Source organism: Carassius carassius, chromosome 9 (assembly GCF_963082965.1).
Source record: "Carassius carassius chromosome 9, fCarCar2.1, whole genome shotgun sequence".
NCBI classification, from domain to species: Eukaryota; Metazoa; Chordata; class Actinopteri; order Cypriniformes; family Cyprinidae; genus Carassius; species Carassius carassius.
This window is the reverse complement of record NC_081763.1, coordinates 34,037,455-34,061,524: the sequence shown is the minus strand read 5'-3', so window position 1 is coordinate 34,061,524 and position 24,070 is coordinate 34,037,455. Positions and strand designations below refer to the sequence as shown.

General features: G+C 36.3%; 3 protein-coding genes across 3 annotated transcripts; 2 read left to right on the top strand and 1 right to left on the bottom strand.

Annotated features, from left to right (window-relative positions):
* Nucleotides 1-2,000: 2,000 nt before the first annotated feature.
* Nucleotides 2,001-4,638, top strand: LOC132149779 (GTPase IMAP family member 8-like). Its single transcript, XM_059559179.1, has 3 exons — nucleotides 2,001-2,199; nucleotides 2,412-2,999; nucleotides 3,572-4,638. Exons 1-3 carry the CDS (start codon nucleotides 2,103-2,105, stop codon nucleotides 4,636-4,638), a joined length of 1,752 nt encoding a protein of 583 aa, XP_059415162.1. The 5' UTR covers nucleotides 2,001-2,102.
* Nucleotides 4,639-6,598: 1,960 nt separating this feature from the next.
* On the bottom strand, nucleotides 6,599-8,781 carry LOC132148696 (GTPase IMAP family member 7). Its single transcript, XM_059557394.1, has 3 exons — nucleotides 8,520-8,781; nucleotides 8,054-8,113; nucleotides 6,599-7,909 (listed from the first exon to the last, which is right to left on the bottom strand). Exons 1-3 carry the CDS (start codon nucleotides 8,551-8,553, stop codon nucleotides 6,999-7,001), a joined length of 1,005 nt encoding a protein of 334 aa, XP_059413377.1. The 5' UTR covers nucleotides 8,554-8,781; the 3' UTR covers nucleotides 6,599-6,998.
* Nucleotides 8,782-8,874: 93 nt separating this feature from the next.
* Nucleotides 8,875-11,618, top strand: LOC132149778 (GTPase IMAP family member 8-like). The gene is made up of 3 exons (XM_059559178.1): nucleotides 8,875-9,006; nucleotides 9,780-10,396; nucleotides 10,675-11,618. Exons 2-3 carry the CDS (start codon nucleotides 9,802-9,804, stop codon nucleotides 11,616-11,618), a joined length of 1,539 nt encoding a protein of 512 aa, XP_059415161.1. The 5' UTR covers nucleotides 8,875-9,006; nucleotides 9,780-9,801.
* Nucleotides 11,619-24,070: the final 12,452 nt, after the last annotated feature.

Genomic DNA, 24,070 nt, shown 5'->3' with positions numbered 1-24,070 from the left:
AGCAAGTAGCATGCTCAATAAGTATTTTGTGTAACGTTATGTGTGTTGTGTAACGTTAAACTAGCGCAGCTTCTTGGTCTTTTGCTGTCAATTGTTTTGAACTGCTTGTCGTTGTTATTGTAGTTGTCATAAAGAATATAGCAGCATTACCTTGGTGTAATAACGTTACTGCAGCAGTGCTTTATCAATATGTTTATGAATAACGCTAACAATGAATGACTGATTGGGTGTTGATGTGTTGTCATATTGTACAGACTCGGCAGTCAGCGCTAGTGCATTATGGGTAATTGTTTGTTGGGAGTTGATTTATGCGTTATTACAGCAATAAGGTTGGGGTTTGTGTTAGTAAAGTTACGTGTGTTTATGTTCAAGTTAGGTTGGATGTTCTTGGTACATTTTCTGCCTTGTTATGTAAAAATGTGACTCTCCCCGTTATGGAGAGAGACGTGTGTAAGGCAGTGAGTTTTGGCCATTAATATTGATTCTAAGAGTGTATAATTGAAGTTAAAGCTAGTTAAAACAAAGGTATCACCACTGTGTAGGTAGGCTATGTGTGGCATGTTTTAATGTTTTGCAAAGTGAAGATTGCTGCTTGTGTACCTGCTATTCTATAATTTACTGCTAGATCGTATATTGATTAACATAACAGCAATTACAGTAGTATTGTTGTATACAACATTCCCAATTGTGAAATACTATGTTTCAGACTGATGACTGAGCTATTTCCTACGATTATGTAAGCAGCACCCTCACTATATTCAGAAGCACCCTCAGTGATTTGGTTCTAGAACCGGGCCTGGAGAGAGGTATGTATCAACTCGTTTCAGATAAGGGAAAAACATAGTTTAATATGAAAACACGGTGGAGTATCCCTTTAATGATAAACAAGTGTTTCGTCACAAACTCCGCCCACACAGGTTTCTGCTTTCATGAAGGGAATGACAAACTTCGACATCCTGGTATCACTTTAACTTTGAAGACACTCTCCTTGGTATATAGTTTAATAAGTAAATATAATATACGACGCAAAATGATGATTTTATGACCGTATTACGAGTGTAATTGTAACTGTATGAGTCGCAGAAATGGTTGGTTTCACTTTCATATGTGTCAGAGTACAACAATAACACAATCTAAAGTTGTGTCTATGGGCAAAATGTACAGTTGTAATTAATCCGTTCTTATTAAGTTTAATGCTTTTGTTGCATTTTGAATACATTTTCATTAAAATTGTGCACATTTCTAAACAAATCTCTCAAACAGTTCTTGTTTGGTCATTAAATCGTATGTTTAGTGTGTTAATAAGGTTAAACCAGTGTAATATCTGACAGGATGATGAAGAGACAGACGTCAGGACTCAGAGAAGATGATGATCAGCTGATGACTTAAGAAAGAACAGAAGATAAACATGTCCAGCAGAGAAAGACAAGGTGAGACTTTCAATCATATAGCTGAATCAACATTAGAGTCAGTCATCTCTTTTAAAGAGCTTTAAAAGAAAATACATTTGCAAAATGTGGAGATATACAGGTTTACAGAACATCTTCAGTTGATTTGCTTAATGAATAAAAGTAGATCATGTAAAGAACATCTGAAATTCAGTTAGAAGAGCTCAAATTTGTCCTTTTGTAAGATGAACAGCGGATTTATCTAGTTTTTCATTAAGTTTTACTCAATAACTATTAAGTACAATGAAATGTGGATAATTTTTACTTTGAGTATTTACAATAAAAGTGCTTTTTTTTAAATTTATGGATATTTAAGCATTCGTTGTCAGTCATGTTTCTGTTGATGTTTCAGGTCATGAGTGTTTTAGATTCACCAATAAGAGCTTTATCAAGAAGTTGTAACATGTCTCTAGAAAAGACATAAGTCAAAATAATCACTAAGTAAAGATGTCAAACAAAATGTCTAGACATATGGCATTGGTCATAGAGCTCATTGTAGCAGTGCCTCAGGTGTTAAAATAGATTTATTGCCCAAGGTTCACACGTACTCAAGAGACCAATGAAACCAATCACATCCTACACAGAATCATTCAGAAATGTGCAAACAGACACTTCAGTCTTCAGAGAAGCAGCTCTCCTGAGGATCTTCTGCAGATGTTTGAGGACATTGTGCAAATGAATGATGGACATCACCTGGAGTGTGCTGAAGCTGCACAGTATTTCACAATTGAGCAACAGACTACAGGAAGACGTGATATTTGATGTTTCAAATCAATTTTAAGTTTATCTGTATAGTGCTTTTTACGATACAGATTGTTGCAAAGCAACTTTACAGACAATTACGTTTCTGCAATATTTAGTTGTAGCTTATCAGTGGAGAATGTCAGTTTATATACGGAAAAACCAATCAATGAAATGTTTCCAGTGACAAATGAACATGTTTAAATCTTCTTCTTCTATCAGTTTCAGAGGCTGTGAAGCTGAATCTGGTCGTGTGTGGGAGTGACGGGAAGTTAAAATCCTCCGTATCAGAGCAGATCCTGCAGCAGACAGACGTGGAGCTTCATGATGGTCAGATCAGTGTGATAGAGCTTCCTGCTCTGACTCGTCTCTCAGAAGAGGAAGTGATGCGTCAGACTCTCAGCTGTGTGTCTCTCTGTCATCCTGGAGTTCATGTTTTTATCATTATTGTTCCTGGTGCTCCACTCAATAATGAAGACAAAGCAGAAACAGAGAAGATCCAGAAGATCTTTAGCTCAAGGATCAACAAACACCTCATGATCCTCATAATGCAGGACTCAGAGCATCAGACAGAAGAACTCAGTGAAGAAACAAAGTCTGTCATTGAGAGGTTCGGAGGAAGACATCAGTTCTTCGGTTCAAAAACACAAATGTCCACATTGATGGAGAAGATCGAGCAGATGCTGGAAGAAAACAGAGGAGAGTTTTACTCCACAGAGACATTTCTGGAGGCTCAGATGAAAAAACTGATGAAATATGAAGAGATGAAGAAGAAAATTCATTCACTAGAGACACATTTACTGTCACAAGGTAATGAGCATGAGTTTGAGTTTTAAACTATGGAGATAGATTTTTTTTTTTTCATTTGTATTTTATACATTTGTATTTTTAAACAGCAGAACTGTGACATTCAACATTTTTAAGTTCAAAAAATACAAATTCAAACATTCCGATTTTACAGAAACAAGGTCAAAGAAGGTCCAGAAGATAGAACATAAAATTTTTTTTTTAATACTCTGGAAATTTTACTGTAAAGGTTCTAATCTATTTAATAATCTTTTTATGATCTAAACCTTAAAAATATTTGTATCAGCTAGGATGCATGAATATGATCATTTATAAAAGTAAAATATCTAATGTCTGGCTGAAGCCTCTCATCATCTAACTGTAGGCATGGGGTGAGTTTCACCAAAGCTTCAACCGTTTTAAATATGGAAAAGGAAAAGGCCCCACATAAATACTTTGAATTGGTATAAATATAACAAATAACATATTTGATAATTAATGGAGAAAAGTGGCTCATCTTACCCTGATCACTCTGAAGATCTTGTGATTTCAGTAAATTACAATTTCTGTATGATTTGTTTTGTTTTAATTTTCAGTTTCAAGAGAAAACATAGATGATGAAGTGAGGATTGTGCTGCTGGGAAAAACTGGAGTTGGGAAAAGTGCAACTGGAAACACAATCTTAGGAAGAAATGCTTTTAAGGCAGAAGTATCATTTGAGTCAGTGACTAAAGAGAGTCAGAGAGAATCATCTGAAATCAACGGTCGACGTGTTACTGTGATCGACACTCCAGGACTGTTTGATACTGAACTCCGTAATGAAGAGATCCAGAGAGAAATCAGCAGCTGCATCTCCATGATCCTGCCTGGACCACATGTGTTTCTCTTACTGGTTCCACTGGGACGATTCACTCCAGAAGAAGCTAAATCAGTGGAGATCATCCAAGAGACGTTTGGTGAGAAATCTTTAATGTATACCATGGTGCTCTTCACCAGAGGAGACGATCTGAAGAACAGAATCATTGATCAGTGTTTGGGGAAACCTGGATCTCCTCTGATGAAGCTGATCGAAGCGTGTGGAAACAGATTTCATGTGTTCAATAATAATCAGACTGAAGACCGAACACAGGTGTCTGATCTACTGCAGAAGATAGACGACATGCTGAGAGAGAACGGAGGGAGTTTCTACTCATGTAAGATGTTCAGAGAGATGGAGAGAGAAAGACAAGAACAACAGATGAAGATCCTGATGGACAGAGTCAAAGAAAGAGAAGAAGAGATAAAGAAAGAACAAGAGACATTTAAACATGAAACTGAGCAACTGAAGCAAGAAATAAAGAAAATAAAAACAGAAAAAGAGAAACTTCAGATCAAGTACAACACAGAAACAGAACGACTGATGAACATAATAGAAAATGAGAGGAAAAAAAGAGAAGAAGAGTTTATTGAGAGAGAAGAACGATACAAAACACTAATGAAAGACAGAGAGGAAAAGGAGAGGAAAATGCTTGAGAAGATGAATCAGGAACGAATGCAGTGGGAGAAACAGAAACAAGATGAAAGGCAGAAAAGAGAAGAAAATATAACCGAAGAAGAAAAACTGAAATTTGACCTTTCCCAGCAAAGTTCATTAAGCGATTATGGAATCAGTAAGTTCAAATGATGGACTTACAGTCATGGCCAAAAATATTGGCACCCTTGGTAAATATGACCAAACAAGGCTGTGAAAATGCATCTGCATCATATTTCATAATGATATTTCCCCCATTTTAAATTCTTATTATCCAATGAAAGGATACATTTTTGTGATATCTTTAAATAAAAGATCAAAAGTATTAATGATACAGATGAATTTTCACAGCCTTCTTTGATCATATTTACCAAGGGTGCTGATATTTTTGGCCATGACTGTATAATTCTTTCAATATAAATATTAAAGTATATTTCTTATTTAAAGTGAAAGTGAAAGTGACGTGACATTCAGCCAAGTATGGTGACCCATACTCAGAATTTGTAAACTATATGCAAATATTTAATCTTAAAATATGTCATTCATCCTTATATATGAGTCAAATCACATCACATCACATTCGGTTATGAATTACATGAATGATGTAAATTATATTTGATCAATTCAATTATCAAATTTGGCTTTAAAAAGTTAAGTAGTTTGAATCACAGGGCATTACAGTCATCTTTGATTTGACTGGGCATTGATGAGCAGTGTTAGAGCACTGCAGAAGAGCCTAAAAATGTAACTATTACTATCTATTTTCATCCTAACAACAAACAGAATGCTGCAGTGCAGCATCAAGAATATCAAATATTGATGAGACAATATGGCCATTTCAATTTATTTTTAATTTTATTTAAATGTATTTTGACTCTGTAAAGCTGCAAAGAAAGGTGACTTGGCTATTACCTTCTCAGTGTCTGTGGTGCTTACGGCCCTGATGGAATCATTGATTAAAGATGATGATTTTACTTATTCCTCTGGGCCCTTTTCCCAGTCTATGATTGGACCAGGGGTGGAGGATTTTTGTGAGAATGTGATTTCAGGACTCTTAGATCAGTAGCCATGATAATTTGTCTCACATTACTCATTAAAAACATGAAATGCTGTGCCAACATTCCCACCACAAACTGCACCAACATCAGAAAATTGTTAATTTATTTATTACAGAAGCAAAAAAAAAACCTCTTCTTTTTAATTAATTAAACAGTTCTATTGTCACATCTGTATTTGCACCAGCTCACCAGCAGAGAAGCTCATCATTCTACTATCGGAATGCTATGCTTCTTAGTTTTACTATGCACTGTTGCAATATTTTATTCTTTAATGTTATTTAGTTTAATCAAAAGTTTTGTGAATAGGCCTTAAGCTGCAGTCACCAGAGTCTGTATTTAGACACATTTGTATAAAAAATGTATCCTGCACATAAAAAGTGAAAGTCATTACATAAAAATGACACATGATTCGACTATTTTATTTTATTTTTTTCAGAAATACAGAACCGGCACATTTTTCAAACAAAACATTTCACAGAAGACCGATAGCCGTTAAGTTAGTCACGAGTTTGTGATGACGGGTAAACAAGTAAACGCACTACTGACACAATGAATAACCAGGACTACATCCGAATATGAGAGAACCCACTGGATAAATTAATGCTTTTCCTAGGACACTAAAACCTATTCTCTGAACCAAATTCTCAATAGCCAAAACCAATTTCTCAAATAAATCTCTCGGTTGTTAATACAAGGTAACTACATGTGGTAGGGTTAGGTTTAGGGGTAGGTTCAGGGTTAGTACCTAGTTATTACATAGTTAATGTATTTACTATAATAAGTACATAGTATGTACATGATGAACAGGACTGTAAAATAAAGTGCAACCAATCAATCTTTATGCAAAACCTTAAACAAGTTCAGGTAGTTTAGACACTGTTTGCAGATAAAACTCCAAACACATTCTCACTCACTAAAACAGTTTGAACCTTGATAAACTTGTGACCCTAAACACAAGAAAGCAAAAAGACATAGATGAAGTCCTCTGATTGAAAAGTATGTATGTGTATATACTCTATATATGTATATATATATTCACCAAACTTAGGTCTTTCTTGTTTGTTTGTTTGTTTTTTTACAGTATTGCAAAATATTTACTATTTACAATGAACAGTTTTTTGTAACTACATGCACTGGACACTGTGTTCTATATTTTCTGTTGTAGTGTTTAATGAATGATCTGTAGTGTGTATATTATTGACTAATGTGTATATGATTTGAACGTTTTGTTTGATTTTGAGATTTTAAGTCAGGGGTTCTGTGAATTTAGTTTGAAGGTTTGGATTTGTGTTTAAGGTTTTGATTGATGGTTTCAAGAAATGTGTTTTAGCAATTCAGAAAAACTGTAATGAAAATCGGTATACTAAACTGTATAGCAAAAATCATTCATATGACTTTATACAAGAGAGAAAAAGAATGAAGATTACTGGCAGTCAGTGAACTCTCATTAATATCTCAGACACGAAGCTTTTGGAGTTGTATTCTGATCTCGGGGATGTTTTCTTTCACTTGTGTCTCCTCCACCTCCTGTCTCGCAGCTCTGCATTTCTGCTTATAAAAACGCAAAAACTCCTTAAAATGTGTGTCTTTCTTTTTCAGTTGCTCCTCCAACTCTTTTATTTTCTGGTCTTTTTCCTGTCCAGATTCTTTCAGGTGTTTAATGGTCTCCTCCAGTTGGGTCTTTTCTTCATTAAATGTGGCCGTTAGTTGCTGTATCATCTGACTGTATTCTTTTCTGAGCTCTTCCTCTTTGTCTTTCAGCATTTCTTCCACATGCTGAAACATAGGACTGGTGTAATATTTATCCTCATTCGTGCGCAACATGTTATCAACCTTCTCTAGGAACTCCAAAACCTGTTTGCGATCACAAACTTTTGTGTTGTCGAACACATGATACCGTCCACCACATAATTGTATGAGATGTTTTAAATCATCTTGCGCTTCATTCAGTGTCTTCTCGATGCTTTCTGAGAGTTTATCACCGTGAGTGAAGAGGATGATCGTGTGTTTATCTGCTGCTTCTCCAAAGACGGCTCTGATCTTCTCCACAGAGAGCTTCTCTTCTTTTGTGAATGGTCCAGGCTTGATGACCAGGATGATGGCGTGAGGTCCAGGAGCTGTCATGTTTATGCATTTACTCATCTCCTTTACGAGTTCTTTCTCTGAGAGAGACGTATCAAAGATCCCTGGACAATCCACCAGCATCAGCTGATGGTCAGCCACCTCTCCAGTCTCTTTCCAGCACTCTTTAGTAACAGATGAAGCACTTTGTGTGGCTCTGAAAGCTTTTCTGCCCAGAATGGTGTTTGCTGAGGAACTTTTACCAGCTCCAGTCTTTCCCACAAGCACCATCCTTCTCAGAGACACTACAAAAAAAAAAAAGTTGATATTTGTACCAATTTGTGGTCAGATTATCAAAAAAAGTTTACTTTTTTAAAATGATTGTTCTAAAATAAACATGTATTAAATCCGTATGAATGAAGACACTTTGTGTTGTGTAATATACTTACTATTTGGATGTTTAAAATCAAAACTAGCACTTCTTTTCCTCGTCTGAACATCACCCGAATCTAAAAAAGGTAAAACGTTTGAAAACACAGCCCAAATCACAGCAGGAAAAGCTTTAAAGCACTCACTTATGTTTTAGAAACTCAAGAAATTAGATTATTTTGGTAGGCCTATCTGTCTGTTCTATGGCAGAATGCAATAGGCTAGGCTAGGCTACTACATGATATCAGCTACATTATATAAAACAACACATTTTTGTAAAAAAAATGCCCTTCCATGTTTCAACGGAATTTTCTAAATAATATAGACCTACCACTCTAAAAGGCGATTTAAAATGGCAAATAACAGGATGATGTTCAGTTTTATTTAAAACTGCGATCATTCACCACGAAACGAAAGTAAAAGAGTAAGCTACCAGCAAACAGATGTCGGCCAAATTTCTTAACAAATAATCTACACGTGAATTACCTGTTGTCTCTGCTGTGGCGCTTGAAGACGACATGATTCAGATTCTGTGTAAATTACAGTCTCATTCCCGCAGAACGATGAATATTTCGGCCTCGCGCGAACAGATCACGTGACGGGAAAATGCAGACTCTCAAGGGATTTCAGATTTCGCAGTGTTTCAGATTTTTTTGTTATGTAGGTTATTCATATAACGAACAACAGCAACAATCTTATGTCCTTTGACGCACCCATAAAAACATAATAATTATAAAAATAAAGGCGCGTGTAACTTGTTGTGTAACTGTTCAATACAGTGCAAATAAAGACCGCCTCTTCGACTGAAACCTGTTACAGCATCCGGTGACAGATATGAGAGAAAAGTTATAACAATCGGGAGACTCATGAAAGCGATTTTAACAAGGGGAAACATGCAACTGCAGAATATGGCAGTTTTTGGTAAATTAATGCATTAAGAGACCTGTGCGCAATAATCTGCATGTTATTTAAGGTAAGTTTGATCATTTATATTGTGCTAAATTACGCTTTCTTTGATAAAAAATATCAGTAGGCCTAGAAGCTTTCCACAGACCATTTTAAGAACTAAAACAACTCATCTATTCCGACTATTTGACAAACATGATAAAATATATATATATATATATATTTTATTATTATTGTCGATTTTGGAGAAATTTGTGTCAGTTCAGTTAACAAGATGAAAAATCCACTGACCAAGCGACTAGAGGTTGAACAGTGTTTTGTAGTCTACGGTTTTTTTTTCTTTAATAAATGAATCTTGCATTTATTTTCATGAAACTGCTGTATCAGTTAGCAATGTATTAGCAATTTGCTATCCAGCAGCAGCATATATTTTTGCTGTGGACACACAAATAATATGTTATTTATTTAAACCTTGCTGTAACATGGCAGAAACAAAATGGCACCGGTGTTTTTCATTATGAAACTCAAAAATGTTTCTATGCACCTCCTCCTGGATGTGAAAGAACACACCTCTCTAAACGAAGCCTGTCTTGGATATGTTTTAAATGGAGTAGGCCTATTAGCCTATTGCTTGCTGCATTTTGAAAGTGTCATGCAAGACTTTTAGTGAGAGGTGCTAATTGCACTGTGTATAATCATCAACCCATTCTAAGATTAATAATAAATGATTTTACATTTTCTAGTTATAGTTTGATTAGATTTATATTTGTAAGAATATTTAAAAAATGCTTTAGTTTTCATAACTGATTGCATGTTATGTACTTCCACCCACATCTGTAGATCATTTTAAAAGAGGGCAGCTATGGATGGGGCTGAAGAGTCATCCTCTGCTCTGTGTTATCGTGCTGTCTTACTGGGAAAAACAGGAAATGGGAAAAGTGCTACTGGAAACACCATCTTGGGAAGAAAAGCTTTCCTTTCAAAGTTAAGCTTTAAAACTGTAACACAAGAAGTTAAATGTGAAAGCATCAACATAGATGGAGTGAATCTTACAATTTATGACACACCAGGATTATTTGACCCTGGCAATGAACTGAACTCTGAAGAGATGTTATATCAGGGGCTTCCAGAGTTATATACACCAGACCCGCTTGTGATTCTGCTGGTGATCAGACCTACAAGATTCACTCCAGAAGAGAAAAGAACTGTTGAGATTATTGAAGATTACTTGACAGACTGGCTCGTAAAAAACACCTGGATTATTTTCACTGCAGGAGATGAGCTGGAGAGAGAAGGTCTCACCATAGAGGACTTAATAGAAGAATCAGAGGATCTGAAAAAAGTTGTCCAGAAATTTGACAACAGATACTTTGTCTTTAATAATGTCACACAACATCCTGAACATGGTGAAGTGAAACAGCTGATTAAAGCCATTAGAAATGTTCAACCTCTGAGATGTAAGTAGTGTTAAGGTCAATATTAAACATGCCAATGCCTTAAAGCCTTAAAAAAAGTTAAAAGTTTGTTTGCAATTGTGTTTTTCTATTATTATATTGAATTGTTACTTAAAATGATTGCTCAGTATAATTACTTCATCCCTTTAGGCACACAATGTTGTTAGTGAAATTATTTTTTCATAATATGAGAGAGCGATAGCTATTAAATGTTAATATTTATTATTATTTATATTAATTTTATCATGATAATTTTATTCATCTTTTTCCATGTTGAACAGCTCCAGAGATAGACACTTTTCTACAGAGAAAGTCACCAGCGGAGCATGAAACCAGCTCCAATAACAGAAGGTTACTTCTTCTGGGGAAGTCCGGCTCTGGGAAGAGTGCAACAGGGAACACCATACTGAGACAAAAACTGTTTAAATCTGAGCTCAGCTTAAGCTCTGTAACAAAACAGTGTGAAATGCATACATCAGGTGTTTTAGGGAGAGAAGTGTCTATTGCTGATACTCCTGGGTTTTCAGATCTAGCTTTAAAACCTGAAGATTTAGCTAAAGAGCTGGCGAATAGTGTTGCCCTCTGCAGTCCGGGGCCTCATGCCTTCCTGTATGTGGTGTCACTCACAGGAAAAATCACACAGACAGATGAAAATCACATTAAAATGATTGAAATAATTTACGGAGAAGAAGTAGCAAAGTACACGATCCCTGTATTCACCCACAGCGATGAGTTAGAGGGAAAGAGTGTGGAAGATCTCATCAGAGAGAATACTACTCTTAACAGTTTTGTTCAGCAGTATGGAGGAAGATACCACATCATGAACAATAAAGACATGAGAAACAGAAAACAGGTGAAAGACCTACTGCAGAAGATTGACACAATGATAGAGCAGAACGGAGGAGGACACTACTGCAATCAGATGCTTGAAGATGTTCAGAGATTCAGACGAGAGGAAGAAGAGAGACCGAGAGATGATCTACATACTGAACCTGTGCAGGGAGCAAAGGAAAGCTGGACTCAGAGAGCATGGAAGAAAATTAAAGAATATGTATATAAGAAATTCGAAAAGCACTTTATTGCTGCAGCTCAAATGATTTATTCATTAGCCTGTAGAATTATTAACCTTGTAAGAAATGTGAAACTGACATGCATGACAGAGATGGGTCTGATGAATGGTCCTATGATTACTAAAACTGAAGAAGCTCAGGAACTAATAAATTAATGTAAGTGAGTTAGATTTAGTCTGGATTTCAGCAATATTTCAAAATTGATGTACGATGTGTACAAAGATTTTCTGACACTTTTAAACTACCAGAAGCAAATCTGCCAATGATAATGGGAGAAACTGACTTTTAAAGTTGACCAATCGTCCATCATCTAAAGAGAAAAAAATACAATACCGATGTAGATATTTAATTATATATTTACTAAACATATTTGAATGATTTGTTGCTTTCTCCTGTTTTAGGACTAAAAAAACATATAAACATATAAAATAAAAAAAATAAAAACAAACAATGTTTCTTAGTTAATATAACAAAGATTTAATCTCAATATTTTCATTTAAAGCATTAAGCAGTATCATCTGTGCATCCTTCCAGAAAATCAAAGATATCTATGATTGGTTAATTTTAGCTTGATGTGTAAATTGTGATGCATCATGGTAATCAGTATAGCCATGTATTGTAAAAACTTTATATATTCAAATAACTACATTTTTCAAGTTGAAATAATTAATATTCTAAGTAAATGCAACTTAACTTAGCCAGAGCAAATTAGATAACAAAAAGTTAAGTGAACTTTTATTTCTTTATTATTATTATTATTATTATTATTATTATTATTATTATTATTCCTAAATTTTTTAAGTTAAGGTAAAGGTCATGTTCAGTGAGGATTTTTTTTTTTTTTTTTTTTAACTGTGAAGCTGTCTGGTGTGTCTGGTTTGGTTTCATTTGGTTCAAATGTGTATTTTAGTTTTTTCAATAAAAAGCCAGACTATTCCACAATTATATAAGCCACTTGTGGTTTTTATAAGATCAGAGAGATATTCAGATTCTAGAATCTAAACATTAATTTGTCTGTTTTCTTTCTTTCTTTCTCTAAACATTTGAACAGGAGGAGGTGTTCACCCTTAAAAACACTGTCACGACACAAGCTTTCACTCAGTGTCTGCTAAAACAATTAACTTATTTAGACTCACCACCCACATGGAAAGAACCGTATATGTGGATATATGCGCATATATGAAACCTATATGCGTATATATGCCACATATAGGCAAAATTGAGGTGCATATATGTGCATATACAGGAAATATAGGTCTCCTGTATTGCTTCTTCATATCCACATATAAGCCCTATACATACAAGATGTGTCTTCTATATAGCTAATGAAAGGATCTGGTCATTTTGTAGCTCATATCCCATTTTTGACTGTCATACATGATGCCTAGCTCATATTTTCTATTATCAAGGCAAAAACTAAGAATTAATGAAAAAAAGTATGCAAGAACTTATGTGCGAACACGTGAAATTGGTATCACATGTAATTGGCATGTTATGTAATTTAACTATGGCAATATATTAACATGATATACAGAGCCGGACAGTAACAGAGTACATTTACTAAAGTACAATTATGAGGGATCTGTAATTTACTCGAGTATCATTTTTGGGGAGTACTCATGACTTTACACAACTACATTTGAGGGGCAAATATTGTACTCTTTACTCCGCTACATTTGTATCCATAACCGTAAGTACCCGTTACTTCTTCGGCCCCGTCCACACTGAGACGGACACCCGATTCCCTCGTCTCAAGAAATATCCGCATCCACACGAAACCGATGTAGTATACATGCCAGACCAGCATGTGGCGCTGTAATTCTGCCACAGAGATACACTTAAAACGGAGAAGAAGACATGGATTTGTTGATGAACCTTGCGCGTGGTACACAAACGAACATGGAACAATACATTTATTAATCCTTGTTAATGTTAGCGTTCAGTGTTTGTTCATGTTTTTGTTGCTGTTACGTGATGTAGTGGTGTTTGACTAGGGGCGAGACGTGGGCTGATGACGCCATATGTTCAGAAAATGTACGGATTCGCCGTCGAGAAGAAACGCAAAGGTGGCGTTTTCAAATATATCCACTCTGGGACCCGGTTTCAAAACATCGGTTTCACTCTTCCAAAACGCCTATCCGCTAAAAAAATTTGTGCGTCGAAAAAAAATAGTGGAAAAAATAAAAATCTCGGACACCCTATCAAACGACATTGGATTGTCCTGGAAGGAAGAGGTAGAGGAGGAGGAGGCGGCGGAGGAGGAGGTGGATGATGAGGATGAGGCGCGTCATGACAGACCTCCAAAGAATAATAAAGATACATTTTGTTTTCTGTTCAGTTTTTTGTCGTATTTTTTGTTCTTGTACTATTTGATTGTTCTTGTAAATACATAATGTACATTTCTATATTTTGGACTCTTATTTATGTTGTCTAGCAGTTTTTTTGTCTTATTTTTGTTCTTGTACTATATTTTTTTGTTTTGTACTATTTGATTGATCTTGAGTAAATAAATAATGTACATTTCTACATTTTGGACTTTTATTTATGTTGCCTAGCAGCTATGGATTTTAATTTTACTATTATAGGTGAACATATAGGTACATATATACATGCATATATGTACCTATATATGTATGCACATGTGTATGTGTACATATATATGTGTAAATATATGCATGCATATATGTACATATATGTGTTAATATATGTACATATAGGAAAACGGCCAATTTGATATATGTCTCATATATTAAAAACCTATATTGAAACATATATGTTTATATAGGTTTTTTTCCATGTGGGCATCTCCCATGACAGCCATTGAAAAGTAGCATGAAACTTGAAAGTATAACATTTTTGTTAACACTGATGATTTATCGGTTAATTTCACACATTTATTTATAATAACTTTCCTTATTATAATTTAAGTTTTCATGCAGTACAATATTAAACAAATGTAGGCTACTGATTCTGCTTGAAATTCTCTGAACTTCCCTATGCAACCACTGGGGGCCAGCCTTGTAATATTATCACTGTATTTCCAACATTTCTTACAATATAGTGTTTCTTTCTTTTTAGTGTAGTGATTATTTTTAATTTGTGTGTGTGTTTGTGTGTGTTTAGTGTATTTTCTTTTGCTGCGTCTTCACCTTACTTTCCCTTGATATCACACTTTATATGATTCTTTCATTTTGTTGATAATGCAAGATAATTTATTCTCCTTTACTTTTTTTAAAATTAATTATTTTAAGTTCACATGATAGCCTACAAAAATGGATTTTTTTTTTAATTAATTATGTGACCATCAAATAATAGATTTCTTTATGTATTTAGGATAGACTTTAACCAAGTGAGGCACACTACAGCCTATAATAACTAGCTGGAAAATAGTAGTGAAAGAACAGAATTGAATGTGCATGTGTGTTTATTTTATCATTAGTTTAAGATTATTTTCTCATTCCTCTAGTCCTTCATTGTTTAAGAATTTTCTTAGCCTTATCAAGTTTTATAAAATCCACCGGTCTAAACCTAACTAATCCCGATTACCTCCATGAAAAAAAAATCTATGATTTGATGACAGGCAAACAGACAGCAACTTCAGCGAAACACAATCGTCAGACTTATGTGTAGCTCAGTATCGCCCTCCGAAGGGCACTTCCGAGTGAACACTATCATGGCTGCCATATTGAAGAGTTGTTCCAAACATAAGTGTTCAAAACTGGTCACTTTAAAGGGCCCTTCAAAATGAAGGATCTCGAAGGGTAGGCTACAACTGAAGATTTAGCCAAAGAAATGGCGAATAGTGTTGTCCTCTGCAGTCCAGGACCTCATGCCCAGAGGTGGGTAGTAACGAGTTACATTTACTTCGTTAGACCGGGTATGGTTGTAACACTTTTTACTTCAGTAACTATAACTCACAGAATTTTGTAGCTAGAGTTCTCAAATTTTTATACAAAGTACCCACAAGTGTTCACTACAAATGGCACCAATTAAATCCTCTACAAGAATATCACAGAGTTGGTGTCAAATACATGAAGTACCTTCGTTACAACCTACCCCAATACCGGGGTAGGTTGTAACACATGCTGGGGTAAGTTGTAACAATTACACAAAAGAAGCAAAAATGGATGCCACACTATAAGATATGCTTCAAAAACAGGTTTATTGACATAAAAGAACAATGTCTCAATCCCTCTTTGAAACAGACTGTCTGATTAACTTGTGTGTGTGTGTGTGTGTATGTAAATGTGTCTACTTGAACGAACTTACTTAACAGTATACTTGATAAACAAACTACAATTTCTAACAAAAAAACGTGTGTGTGTGAGTGAGTGAGTGTGTGAGTGTGTGTGTGTGAGTGTGAGTGAGTGAGTGTGTGTGTGTGTGTGTGTGTGTGTCTTAATCAGAGTCACAGTGCTGACAAATGAAAGCCGGTAACCCAGGAGTGCAGGCTTTGTGGGCCCAGAGACTGCATAGGGCACATTTTTCCCAGACCTCCTTTGGCTTTGAGTTGCCATATGGCTCCATGCAAACAACACAAAAGTTTTCCTCATCTGAGATGTCAGAATCCTCAAAGTTCAACATTTTCTTGGTGGGCTTTCTCTCCTTTTTCTGTTTTTTGCCTTTATTCTTACCAACAATGCTCTGTCTTTTCTTACCTCTTCCCTGTTGTTCATTCTATAAAAATATTAAATCAATCAGTTGTATGATAGGGGATGGTTGTAACACTTTTTCAACAAGTGTTACAACCCACCCCACCCCTGTCAGTCACTGTTTAGCTAGCTGTAATAGCACAATGGTTTCAAATTAGCAGGGGAAAACTGCATCACATTTTGCCTAAGAAACTAAATTTTAATCTAATTTAAGTCAAAATTATTTATCTGCAATAGTAAGATACTAGACAAAAAATAGTCTTGATCAAAAAATTTACTTTCTTACCTTAAAATCAGTTTTTTTCTCAATATCTTCAGATTGCACCAGTTTTCAGACTTGACAACCACCATGCGTTGTCAGGGAGACAGTAGGTAAACATTGAAATGATCACATGACTCCTATCTTATCCCCAATTGGTGTAAATGGTGGTGTTACAACTCTCCCCGTGTTACAACCATACCCGGTTTCCCCTACTTGAGTAATTTTTTGGGGTAACTAATACTTTTTGGAGTATATTTAAAGATGGGTACTTTATACTCTTACTTGAGTAAATTTTTTGGGAAAAAACCTGTACTTTTACTTCGTTACTGTGGGCCACGCTCCTCTCGTTACTTTATCTTAATGCAATAAATGTTATAAATGCTTCAGTTTATTCCAAACGCGCCGTCTACTTATCTCTGGACAATGAGCGATGCTCATTCGCGAATGATTCATTCTTTTGAGTCAATTCTTTTCAAAGGCTTGATCAAACCAGTTGGCAAACGAGTAAATTTGTTCATGAATCAGTTTGAATGAGTCGTTCAGTTCCCTGCCGCACGCGCTGAGCGTCTGAAGCGGGTAACTCAGAGTTGTAAAGTATAAGAACATCAGCAGCGTTGAAAACGTGGCTATGGAACTGCATTGAATAGAACGCAAATCTGCAAAGGCTATTATTTGTGATGGAGATCCTTACTAGATGAACACCACATGTGCTGTCTACTGTTCAACAGGTAATAACTTGGGCTACATTCGATTACAATACACGATACCACTGTGACATTAGTTTGTTGTACGTGTGTGGCTTATAACAGAGGGGAGTCAAGTTGAATGCAGCTTCCAAAAGACAAAAAATAGTCGATTAAGATTTTATTAATATTAATACAATCACACCGGTGCGAGTACGTTCATCAAGTCATATCATCAGCTGCTAATTTCAGATCTGTGATCGCTTGCTGGCGCTGAGCCAGAGACAGACGCGTTTTTACAGCGCTGCGCATTATAACCAATCACACATGATTCTTTTGAGCTTTTGAATGCAATGGCCAATTAGAGGCGTTCAGATGAGTCATCGCTAAAATAAAGTTGCTTCCTTGACTCGCTCACTGACTGAATACCTCTTTCTGGCGAATTCTCTCATCAGAAACAACAAAGTGCAGATGTGTGTACGAATCTATAATTAAGATATTGATTTCACAGTGTTAACAGTTTCAGTGATTTTAATTGGAGTTTCTGAGAGTGATTGAAATCTAGACTGTCAGTGAAAATGATCTTTAATAATGTAAATGTTATTTGCTCTCTTTCTGAACAATGAAAGATTAGTAGCAATTTTTATATCACATTAACTTTCAATGTTAAATTCATATTTAATATAAAGTCAGTCGTATTAAAAATATGTTATGGCATGACACCTATATCTGTTACTTAAGTAAACAGACTGGGTTTTATAATAAATTACATAAATTGGAGTAAAGGCTGATGAAATATATACATTTATGCACACACACATACATTACATACATTTTATCTATATATCTAAATAAAAATAGGCTCAGTATATATGACCCAAAGTAACTAGTAACTAACTACTTGAGTAGATTTTTTATCCGATACTCTTTTACTCTTACTCAAGTAACTATTCAGACTAGAACTTTTACTTTTACTTGAGTAAATATTTCTAGAAGTACTTTTACTTGAGTACAGTTTTTGGGTACTCTACCCACCTCTGCTCATGCCTTCCTGTATGTGGTGTCACTCACTGGAAAAATTATACAGGAAGATACTTTTGGACACTTCAGCCCCCATGATCCTTTGCACAGGGAAGTTGTTTGAGTGTGACTTGTGTGTCTAGTATTTTTATATACTATATTTATTGAGTTATATTTAGTAAACATTATTGTTACGTCCCGCATATGTCTAGGGGTAAATGTGGACGCAACGGACGAGAGCTTCCTTTTCGATGGTACTGTAGTTTCTTTGGCACCTGGAGAATTTCTTCGAAAAGTAGCATACTGGATGTTCAATTCCCGCTTTGTACTCTTGCACCAACACTGCCCCGGCACCCACGCCGCTAGTATCCACCTGTAGCTTAAAAGGCAAATCAAAATTCGGAGCAGACAACACAGGAGCATGACATAACAGATATTTAGCAGAATAAAATGCAGCTTCACACTCAGCATTCCACACAAACTTCTGTTCTGCTTTAAGGAGATCAGTTAAGGCTGTGACAACAGTAGCAAAGTTCTTACAAAAGCCAAGGTAGTACCCTTTCATCCCTAGAAAACGGCGCAACTCCCAATTGTTACTTGGCTGTGGGAAATCTATTATAGCCTGTATCTTAGCTTGCACAGGCCTCACTTGGCCCTGGCCAACTAATTTGCCGAGGTAGGTCACTCTAGCAAATTCACACTTAACTAAGTTTAAGGTAAGATGGGCTTCCAGCAATCGTTTGAGCACCAACTCAAGACTTTGTACATGTTTCTCCCATGTTGCAGAGTAGATAACTATGTCATCTAGATAGACTTCACAGTTGGGCACACCCGACAGTACCTTTAGCAGCAACCGCTGGAATGTTGCTGGTGCATTTCGCATGCCAAAAGCCATGGGGGACTGGGTTTCAGCAAGATGAACTTTAGCTAACTCCCACGCTATCTGTAGATGCTCCTGTACAGTACTCACATAGTCTAGCACAGACTTATGAGGAGATTCCTTAGCTAGTAACTGCTCCCTTAGGAGTTTTAAAGGGCTGCTAACTGAATGGCCAAAAACCAGCTCAGCAGGGCTAAATCCCAGGGATTCTTGAACGGTTCCTCTCACAGCAAACATCAAAAATGGCAAACCCTCCACCCAATCTTTAAAAGTCTCAGTGCAGTATGTACGCAGAAGAGACTTCAGGGTTTTGTGGAACTGCTCCAGAGCTCCTTGTGTCTCCGGATGATATGCAGTGGACAACTGGTGCTCTAAGCCCAACTCTTTCGTTACCTCCTTAAATAATTTAGAGGTGAAGTTGGACCCCTGGTCACTTTGGATGACTCTCGGCAAGCCAAAAACTGAACAGAACTCGATGAGCTCACGGGCTACAGTTTTAGCTTTGATATTCCGCAAAGGAACAGATTCAGGGTAACAAGTACTAGCACACATAATTGTTAAAAGGTATTGGTGTCCAGTTTTAGCTTTAGGCAATGGGCATACGCAGTCAATAATAAGCCTCTCAAAAGGTTCTCCAAAAACTGGGATGGGCTGTAGTGGAGCAAGTGGAATTGTTTGATTTGGCTTTCCACCTAACTGACAGACGTAACATGAGCGTACGAACCTAGACACAGCGGTTTTCATGCCCGGCCAAAAAAAGTGTCTGGCAATTTGATGATATGTCTTTGTGACACCCAAGTGTCCTGAACATACATGTTCATGGGCCAATTTCAAAATCTGATTACGGTATGCCTCAGGTAACACAATTTGGAACACAGTCAAAAATTCTGCATTTGTGGCACATGGTCTCCACCAACGAATGAGAATATCATCATCCCAAAAATAACCAACTGTTATCTGAGGGATTACAGCCTTGTCCACAGTACCACCAATACATGTAGCAAGTGACGGATCAGAACGTTGTTCAGTAGCTAACTGGGTTCTATTCACTTTTAAAGGGAGTTTACCTTCACTACTCCTGCCACTTAATTCTGATGAAACAGGACCGATATAGAGCTCACTCTCTACAGTCTGTGGGGATGACAGAAAGGAATCAGAGATATCGATCACATTTTCAAACTTCTGTGATTGAGCACGAGTTACGGCGCATGCCGGAAAAGTAGTAGAATGCTGCATTAGGCTGTTTTGAGCAGACCAATCAGGATCTTCAGACACAATTGGAGAAGGAAATACTTTGCCGCCTGCTAAATCATTTCCTAAAATCATGCCTACCCCTTCGACAGGCAGTTGTGATCGCACCCCAATGTTCACACAACCAGAAACAAGATCAGACTTTAAATAAATACTATACAACGGAAGTGGGATGCAGTCCAATTCAATCCCACGGACTAGTACACTAGAACCAGTGTAAGAATCAGCGGAGAATGGAAGCACGTTGTCTAAAATTAAGGACTGCGCTGCGCCTGTATCTCTAAGCATCAGGATTGGCCTAAAGTCAGAATCTTACAAATGGACTGAAAGTACTCGGGCCAAATTGTAAACTTACAGCACTATCAGGAACACCATTAACGAATGTCACGCTTTTAGATTTAGCAGAGTTTTTCTGTTTCCAGGCTTTGCAATTTGAAATAAGATGCCCTGGGTAGAGACAGTAAAAACATACCCGCTTATCCTCAATTTTCCTGGAGCCTTGGGAAATTGGTTTAATAGGGTTAGCCACCGACAAATTCTTAGCGACTTTCTCCTCGGAGAAGAAAGTTTTAACAGAATGCATAGAAGGAAAAACAGTTCTGTGTGTAAGCACATACTCTTCTGCCAAAACTGCCGCCTCAGCAAGCTTACTCACTTTTTGTTCATTCATATGAATTACGACGCCCTCAGGAACACAAATCTTGAAATCTTCCAGCAACAAAAGTTCCTGGAGTTCTTCAAAAGCCATGACCCTGCTTGCGAAGCACCACTTCTCAAACAGTACCCGCTTTACTCTTGCGAACTCAGTAAAAGTTTGGTTAGGCAGCTTCGAACACAGCCTAAACTTCTGCCTGTACACTTCAGGGACTAATTCATAGGCACTGGAGCACGGCGGATTTAACAGCATCATGATCTAACGAACTCTCAACTGGCAATGCCGGACACGCCTCTTAAGCTTTGCCAGCAATATTGCTCTGCACCAAAAGAGCCCACAAATCCTTTGGCCAGTTCAATTTTGTGGCGATGCGCTCAAATGCTACAAAGTACGCATCCACTTCACCTTCACGAAAGGGAGGTACCAATCTCACATACCTACTCACATCAAACTCTGTTTCCACTCGTGCAAAAGCACTGGCTGAGGGTGGACGAGACCTAGGCAAAGGAATCGGCCTACTATGAAGAGTGTGAGCTTCGAGATCCAACTTTCGAAGCTTAATATCTCGATTTGCCTCAATTTCCAGAGCTTTCAACTTTTACCGCTGAGTTTCATGCTCCTGCTTCTTGAGCTCAAGCTTGAATTCTTTTAAACGAAGTGCAATCAAAGGATCAGAACTCGAATCACCACCTTTACTAGGAGAAGAAATAGACTCTTCTGCCGTAGCTTCCCCACCCACGTTAGAATCTAATGGCAAAATACCTTCTTGGACAAGCTTTCGGTACAACTCATCTTTAATACGTTGTTTCTTTGCCTCCTTGCTGACAGGAATGTTAAACTCTGCAATCACAATCAGATCTTTTTTTCTTAATCTTTTATTGAATCAGTGTTTTCATTCTTTATTGAAATCTTTATCACACTGTTAAATAATGTTTAAATTATCTTATCAAAGTGCCAGTGAAAGTTATGAAGAATGAGTCAACGTCAACCTATTAAACCAGTTTTAATGAAACCACATTCAATTTTTTATCAATTTGGCCCATCCCTTGCTGAAGGAATGGCTGCTCTCAGAGCATCAGAAGAACAAAATGTTTTAAAAGTTCTTTTGTTTCAGTGGCTATTAGTTTGATGAATTCTTAATTCGACCGGTGTTTTAAGTATTATTTTTATATGTCTGTCAATTATGTGTCTGTATGTGTTGTGACTTACTGCAGCAAAACTAGTTTCTCCTAAGGGGGACAATAAAGTTAAACAACAAAAGGATTTTTCCATTTAATAACATTATTTGTCTCTGTTGTAAATGTGCATAATGTTTTCCAACGTAAATGTTTAAATATTATTAAATTAACCCCTTAACTGTCACTCAAGTTTTTGAAGATAGACTTGAATGTGCATGATACAAACCTAAATTTTTATAATTCATGACTGAAAACATTTTGTAACATGATATTGATGTACCATTTCTATGGTAATGCAATGTTTGATTTTAAAATGGGTTTTAAAGGATGAATTTTGAAATTTTAAGTTTTCAGTTGATATATAACATCTGATGATTTCTAAAATGTGATGGAGAAAAAGGCAACGAAGAAGTCTTTTTTTTTAAACAAAGGTCAAACCTCCTGTTATAATTTAGATTTTTGAGGGTGCACTCTTGTCATAAATTAATCTATTACTTTTCCTACATCATTTTTAACAAAACACATTGGTAAAATATATATTTGGGAGTCTTAGACCTTTCCAATGATATATAGTTTGTAAAGATTAGATTAGATTTGATTGTAATATAGTGAAGTAACCATAGGCGTCCCGTATTCGGGACGGGGTGACAGTTAAAAAGAGACATTTACTTCAGAGGAAATATGCAGTATGAATTCATACATATTTATTTCATTTGTTGCAGGCATTGCAAAAAGTTGATTAAACGCATCACAAGATACATAATTCAGTCAGAGAAAATCATACAAAACATTCAAACTAGATTATAAATCAAATTAACTAATGACAGGTTAAGTTGTCTAACAGATGCTGTAGAAGAAATTAACAAATTAAAAATGAGATGAGAGATGTGAAATCAACAACAAAAATGTAATTTCAACAAAAAGCAAAAAGGCTTTAAATCTTATAAGAATAATGGCATTCAACATTTTATATGTTTTAGAAACGACTGAAAAAGATTGGCATGGTAATTAATGAACATAGCAATGTTAATGTATTTGGTCTTGGTGGAATAGATCTGATACTCTGCTACTGCTGAGACTGATACCTGCTACTGCTCAAAACATCCATAACATACTGCTGTGAGCATGTAGGAAATACTGCTGCTGCAGATTTAACATATATGAATAACCACCATAAAGCATACTAAATCACCCCATAGCAGATCTATACAGGTGGAGCTGGGGAAGGTGGAGGGTTTCAAATGTACGCTGCAACTGGTACGGAAAGCACTAGCCAAGTATTTGAATATTGACCTACAAACTCATTGGCTGCTGATACAGAAGAGAACTAATCAGATATGAGAGTTTTAAGATATTGCTGCAATTTTAATTTAAAGGAGTAAAAAGACATTTTATTGGTCATAACTTCTGTAGAAATATAGTACAGACTCTGAACTAAGAGGAAGATTTCTAGAGTGTGTTGACTGCCAGCATTCATGTAAACTATTAAATGAAGTATAATTTGAAACGGGTGGACTTAGAGAGATTTGGGGGCCCTAAGTAAATTTCAGGTATGGAGCCCCAACACAATAACTATGTGCTCTTTTACAACTAACCCTTATCTCTCTCTCTCTCTCTCTCTCTCTCTCTCTCTCTCTCTCTCTTTCTCTCTCTCATTCTCATTCTCTCTCTCTCTCTCTCTCTCTCATATATTATATAGTTTATTTACCTTTTAACTTCTAAAGCAAATATACAAGGCATATTTGTTTCGGATCACAAAATAAGATATTATTAAAAAAAAAATCCTTGCACTTGTGCATTTAATGAATTGAACTGATCTTTACGAAAAGTCAAAATTATCTCATGCAACCCATTCCGTATTCCAAGTGTTCTGAAGGCATACATTAGGGTATACAACTTATAGGTTCTGCACTGAATTAGTTCACATGTTTTGAGTCTTCGGGTTTTTCGAGTCACTCGTTCATCACGTGACAGCCCCATATGCATAACAAATGCAGTCTAAACCAGAAAGTATTGATTAGTTAAT

Excerpts from the sequence above, each read along its gene's own strand:
- LOC132149779 (XM_059559179.1), top strand. The coding sequence starts at position 2,103 with ATGTTTGAGGACATTGTGCAAATGAATGATGGACATCACCTGGAGTGT. Across the intron at positions 2,200-2,411 it reads GCAACAGACTACAGGAAGAC|TTTCAGAGGCTGTGAAGCTG; the intron begins GTGATATTTGAT and ends TTCTTCTATCAG. Across the intron at positions 3,000-3,571 it reads GACACATTTACTGTCACAAG|TTTCAAGAGAAAACATAGAT; the intron begins GTAATGAGCATG and ends TTTAATTTTCAG.
- LOC132148696 (XM_059557394.1), bottom strand. The coding sequence starts at position 8,553 with ATGTCGTCTTCAAGCGCCACAGCAGAGACAACAG. Across the intron at positions 8,114-8,519 it reads CGCCACAGCAGAGACAACAG|ATTCGGGTGATGTTCAGACG; the intron begins GTAATTCACGTG and ends TACCTTTTTTAG. Across the intron at positions 7,910-8,053 it reads TGATTTTAAACATCCAAATA|TGTCTCTGAGAAGGATGGTG; the intron begins GTAAGTATATTA and ends TTTTTTTTGTAG.
- LOC132149778 (XM_059559178.1), top strand. The coding sequence starts at position 9,802 with ATGGATGGGGCTGAAGAGTCATCCTCTGCTCTGTGTTATCGTGCTGTC. Across the intron at positions 10,397-10,674 it reads AAATGTTCAACCTCTGAGAT|CTCCAGAGATAGACACTTTT; the intron begins GTAAGTAGTGTT and ends CATGTTGAACAG.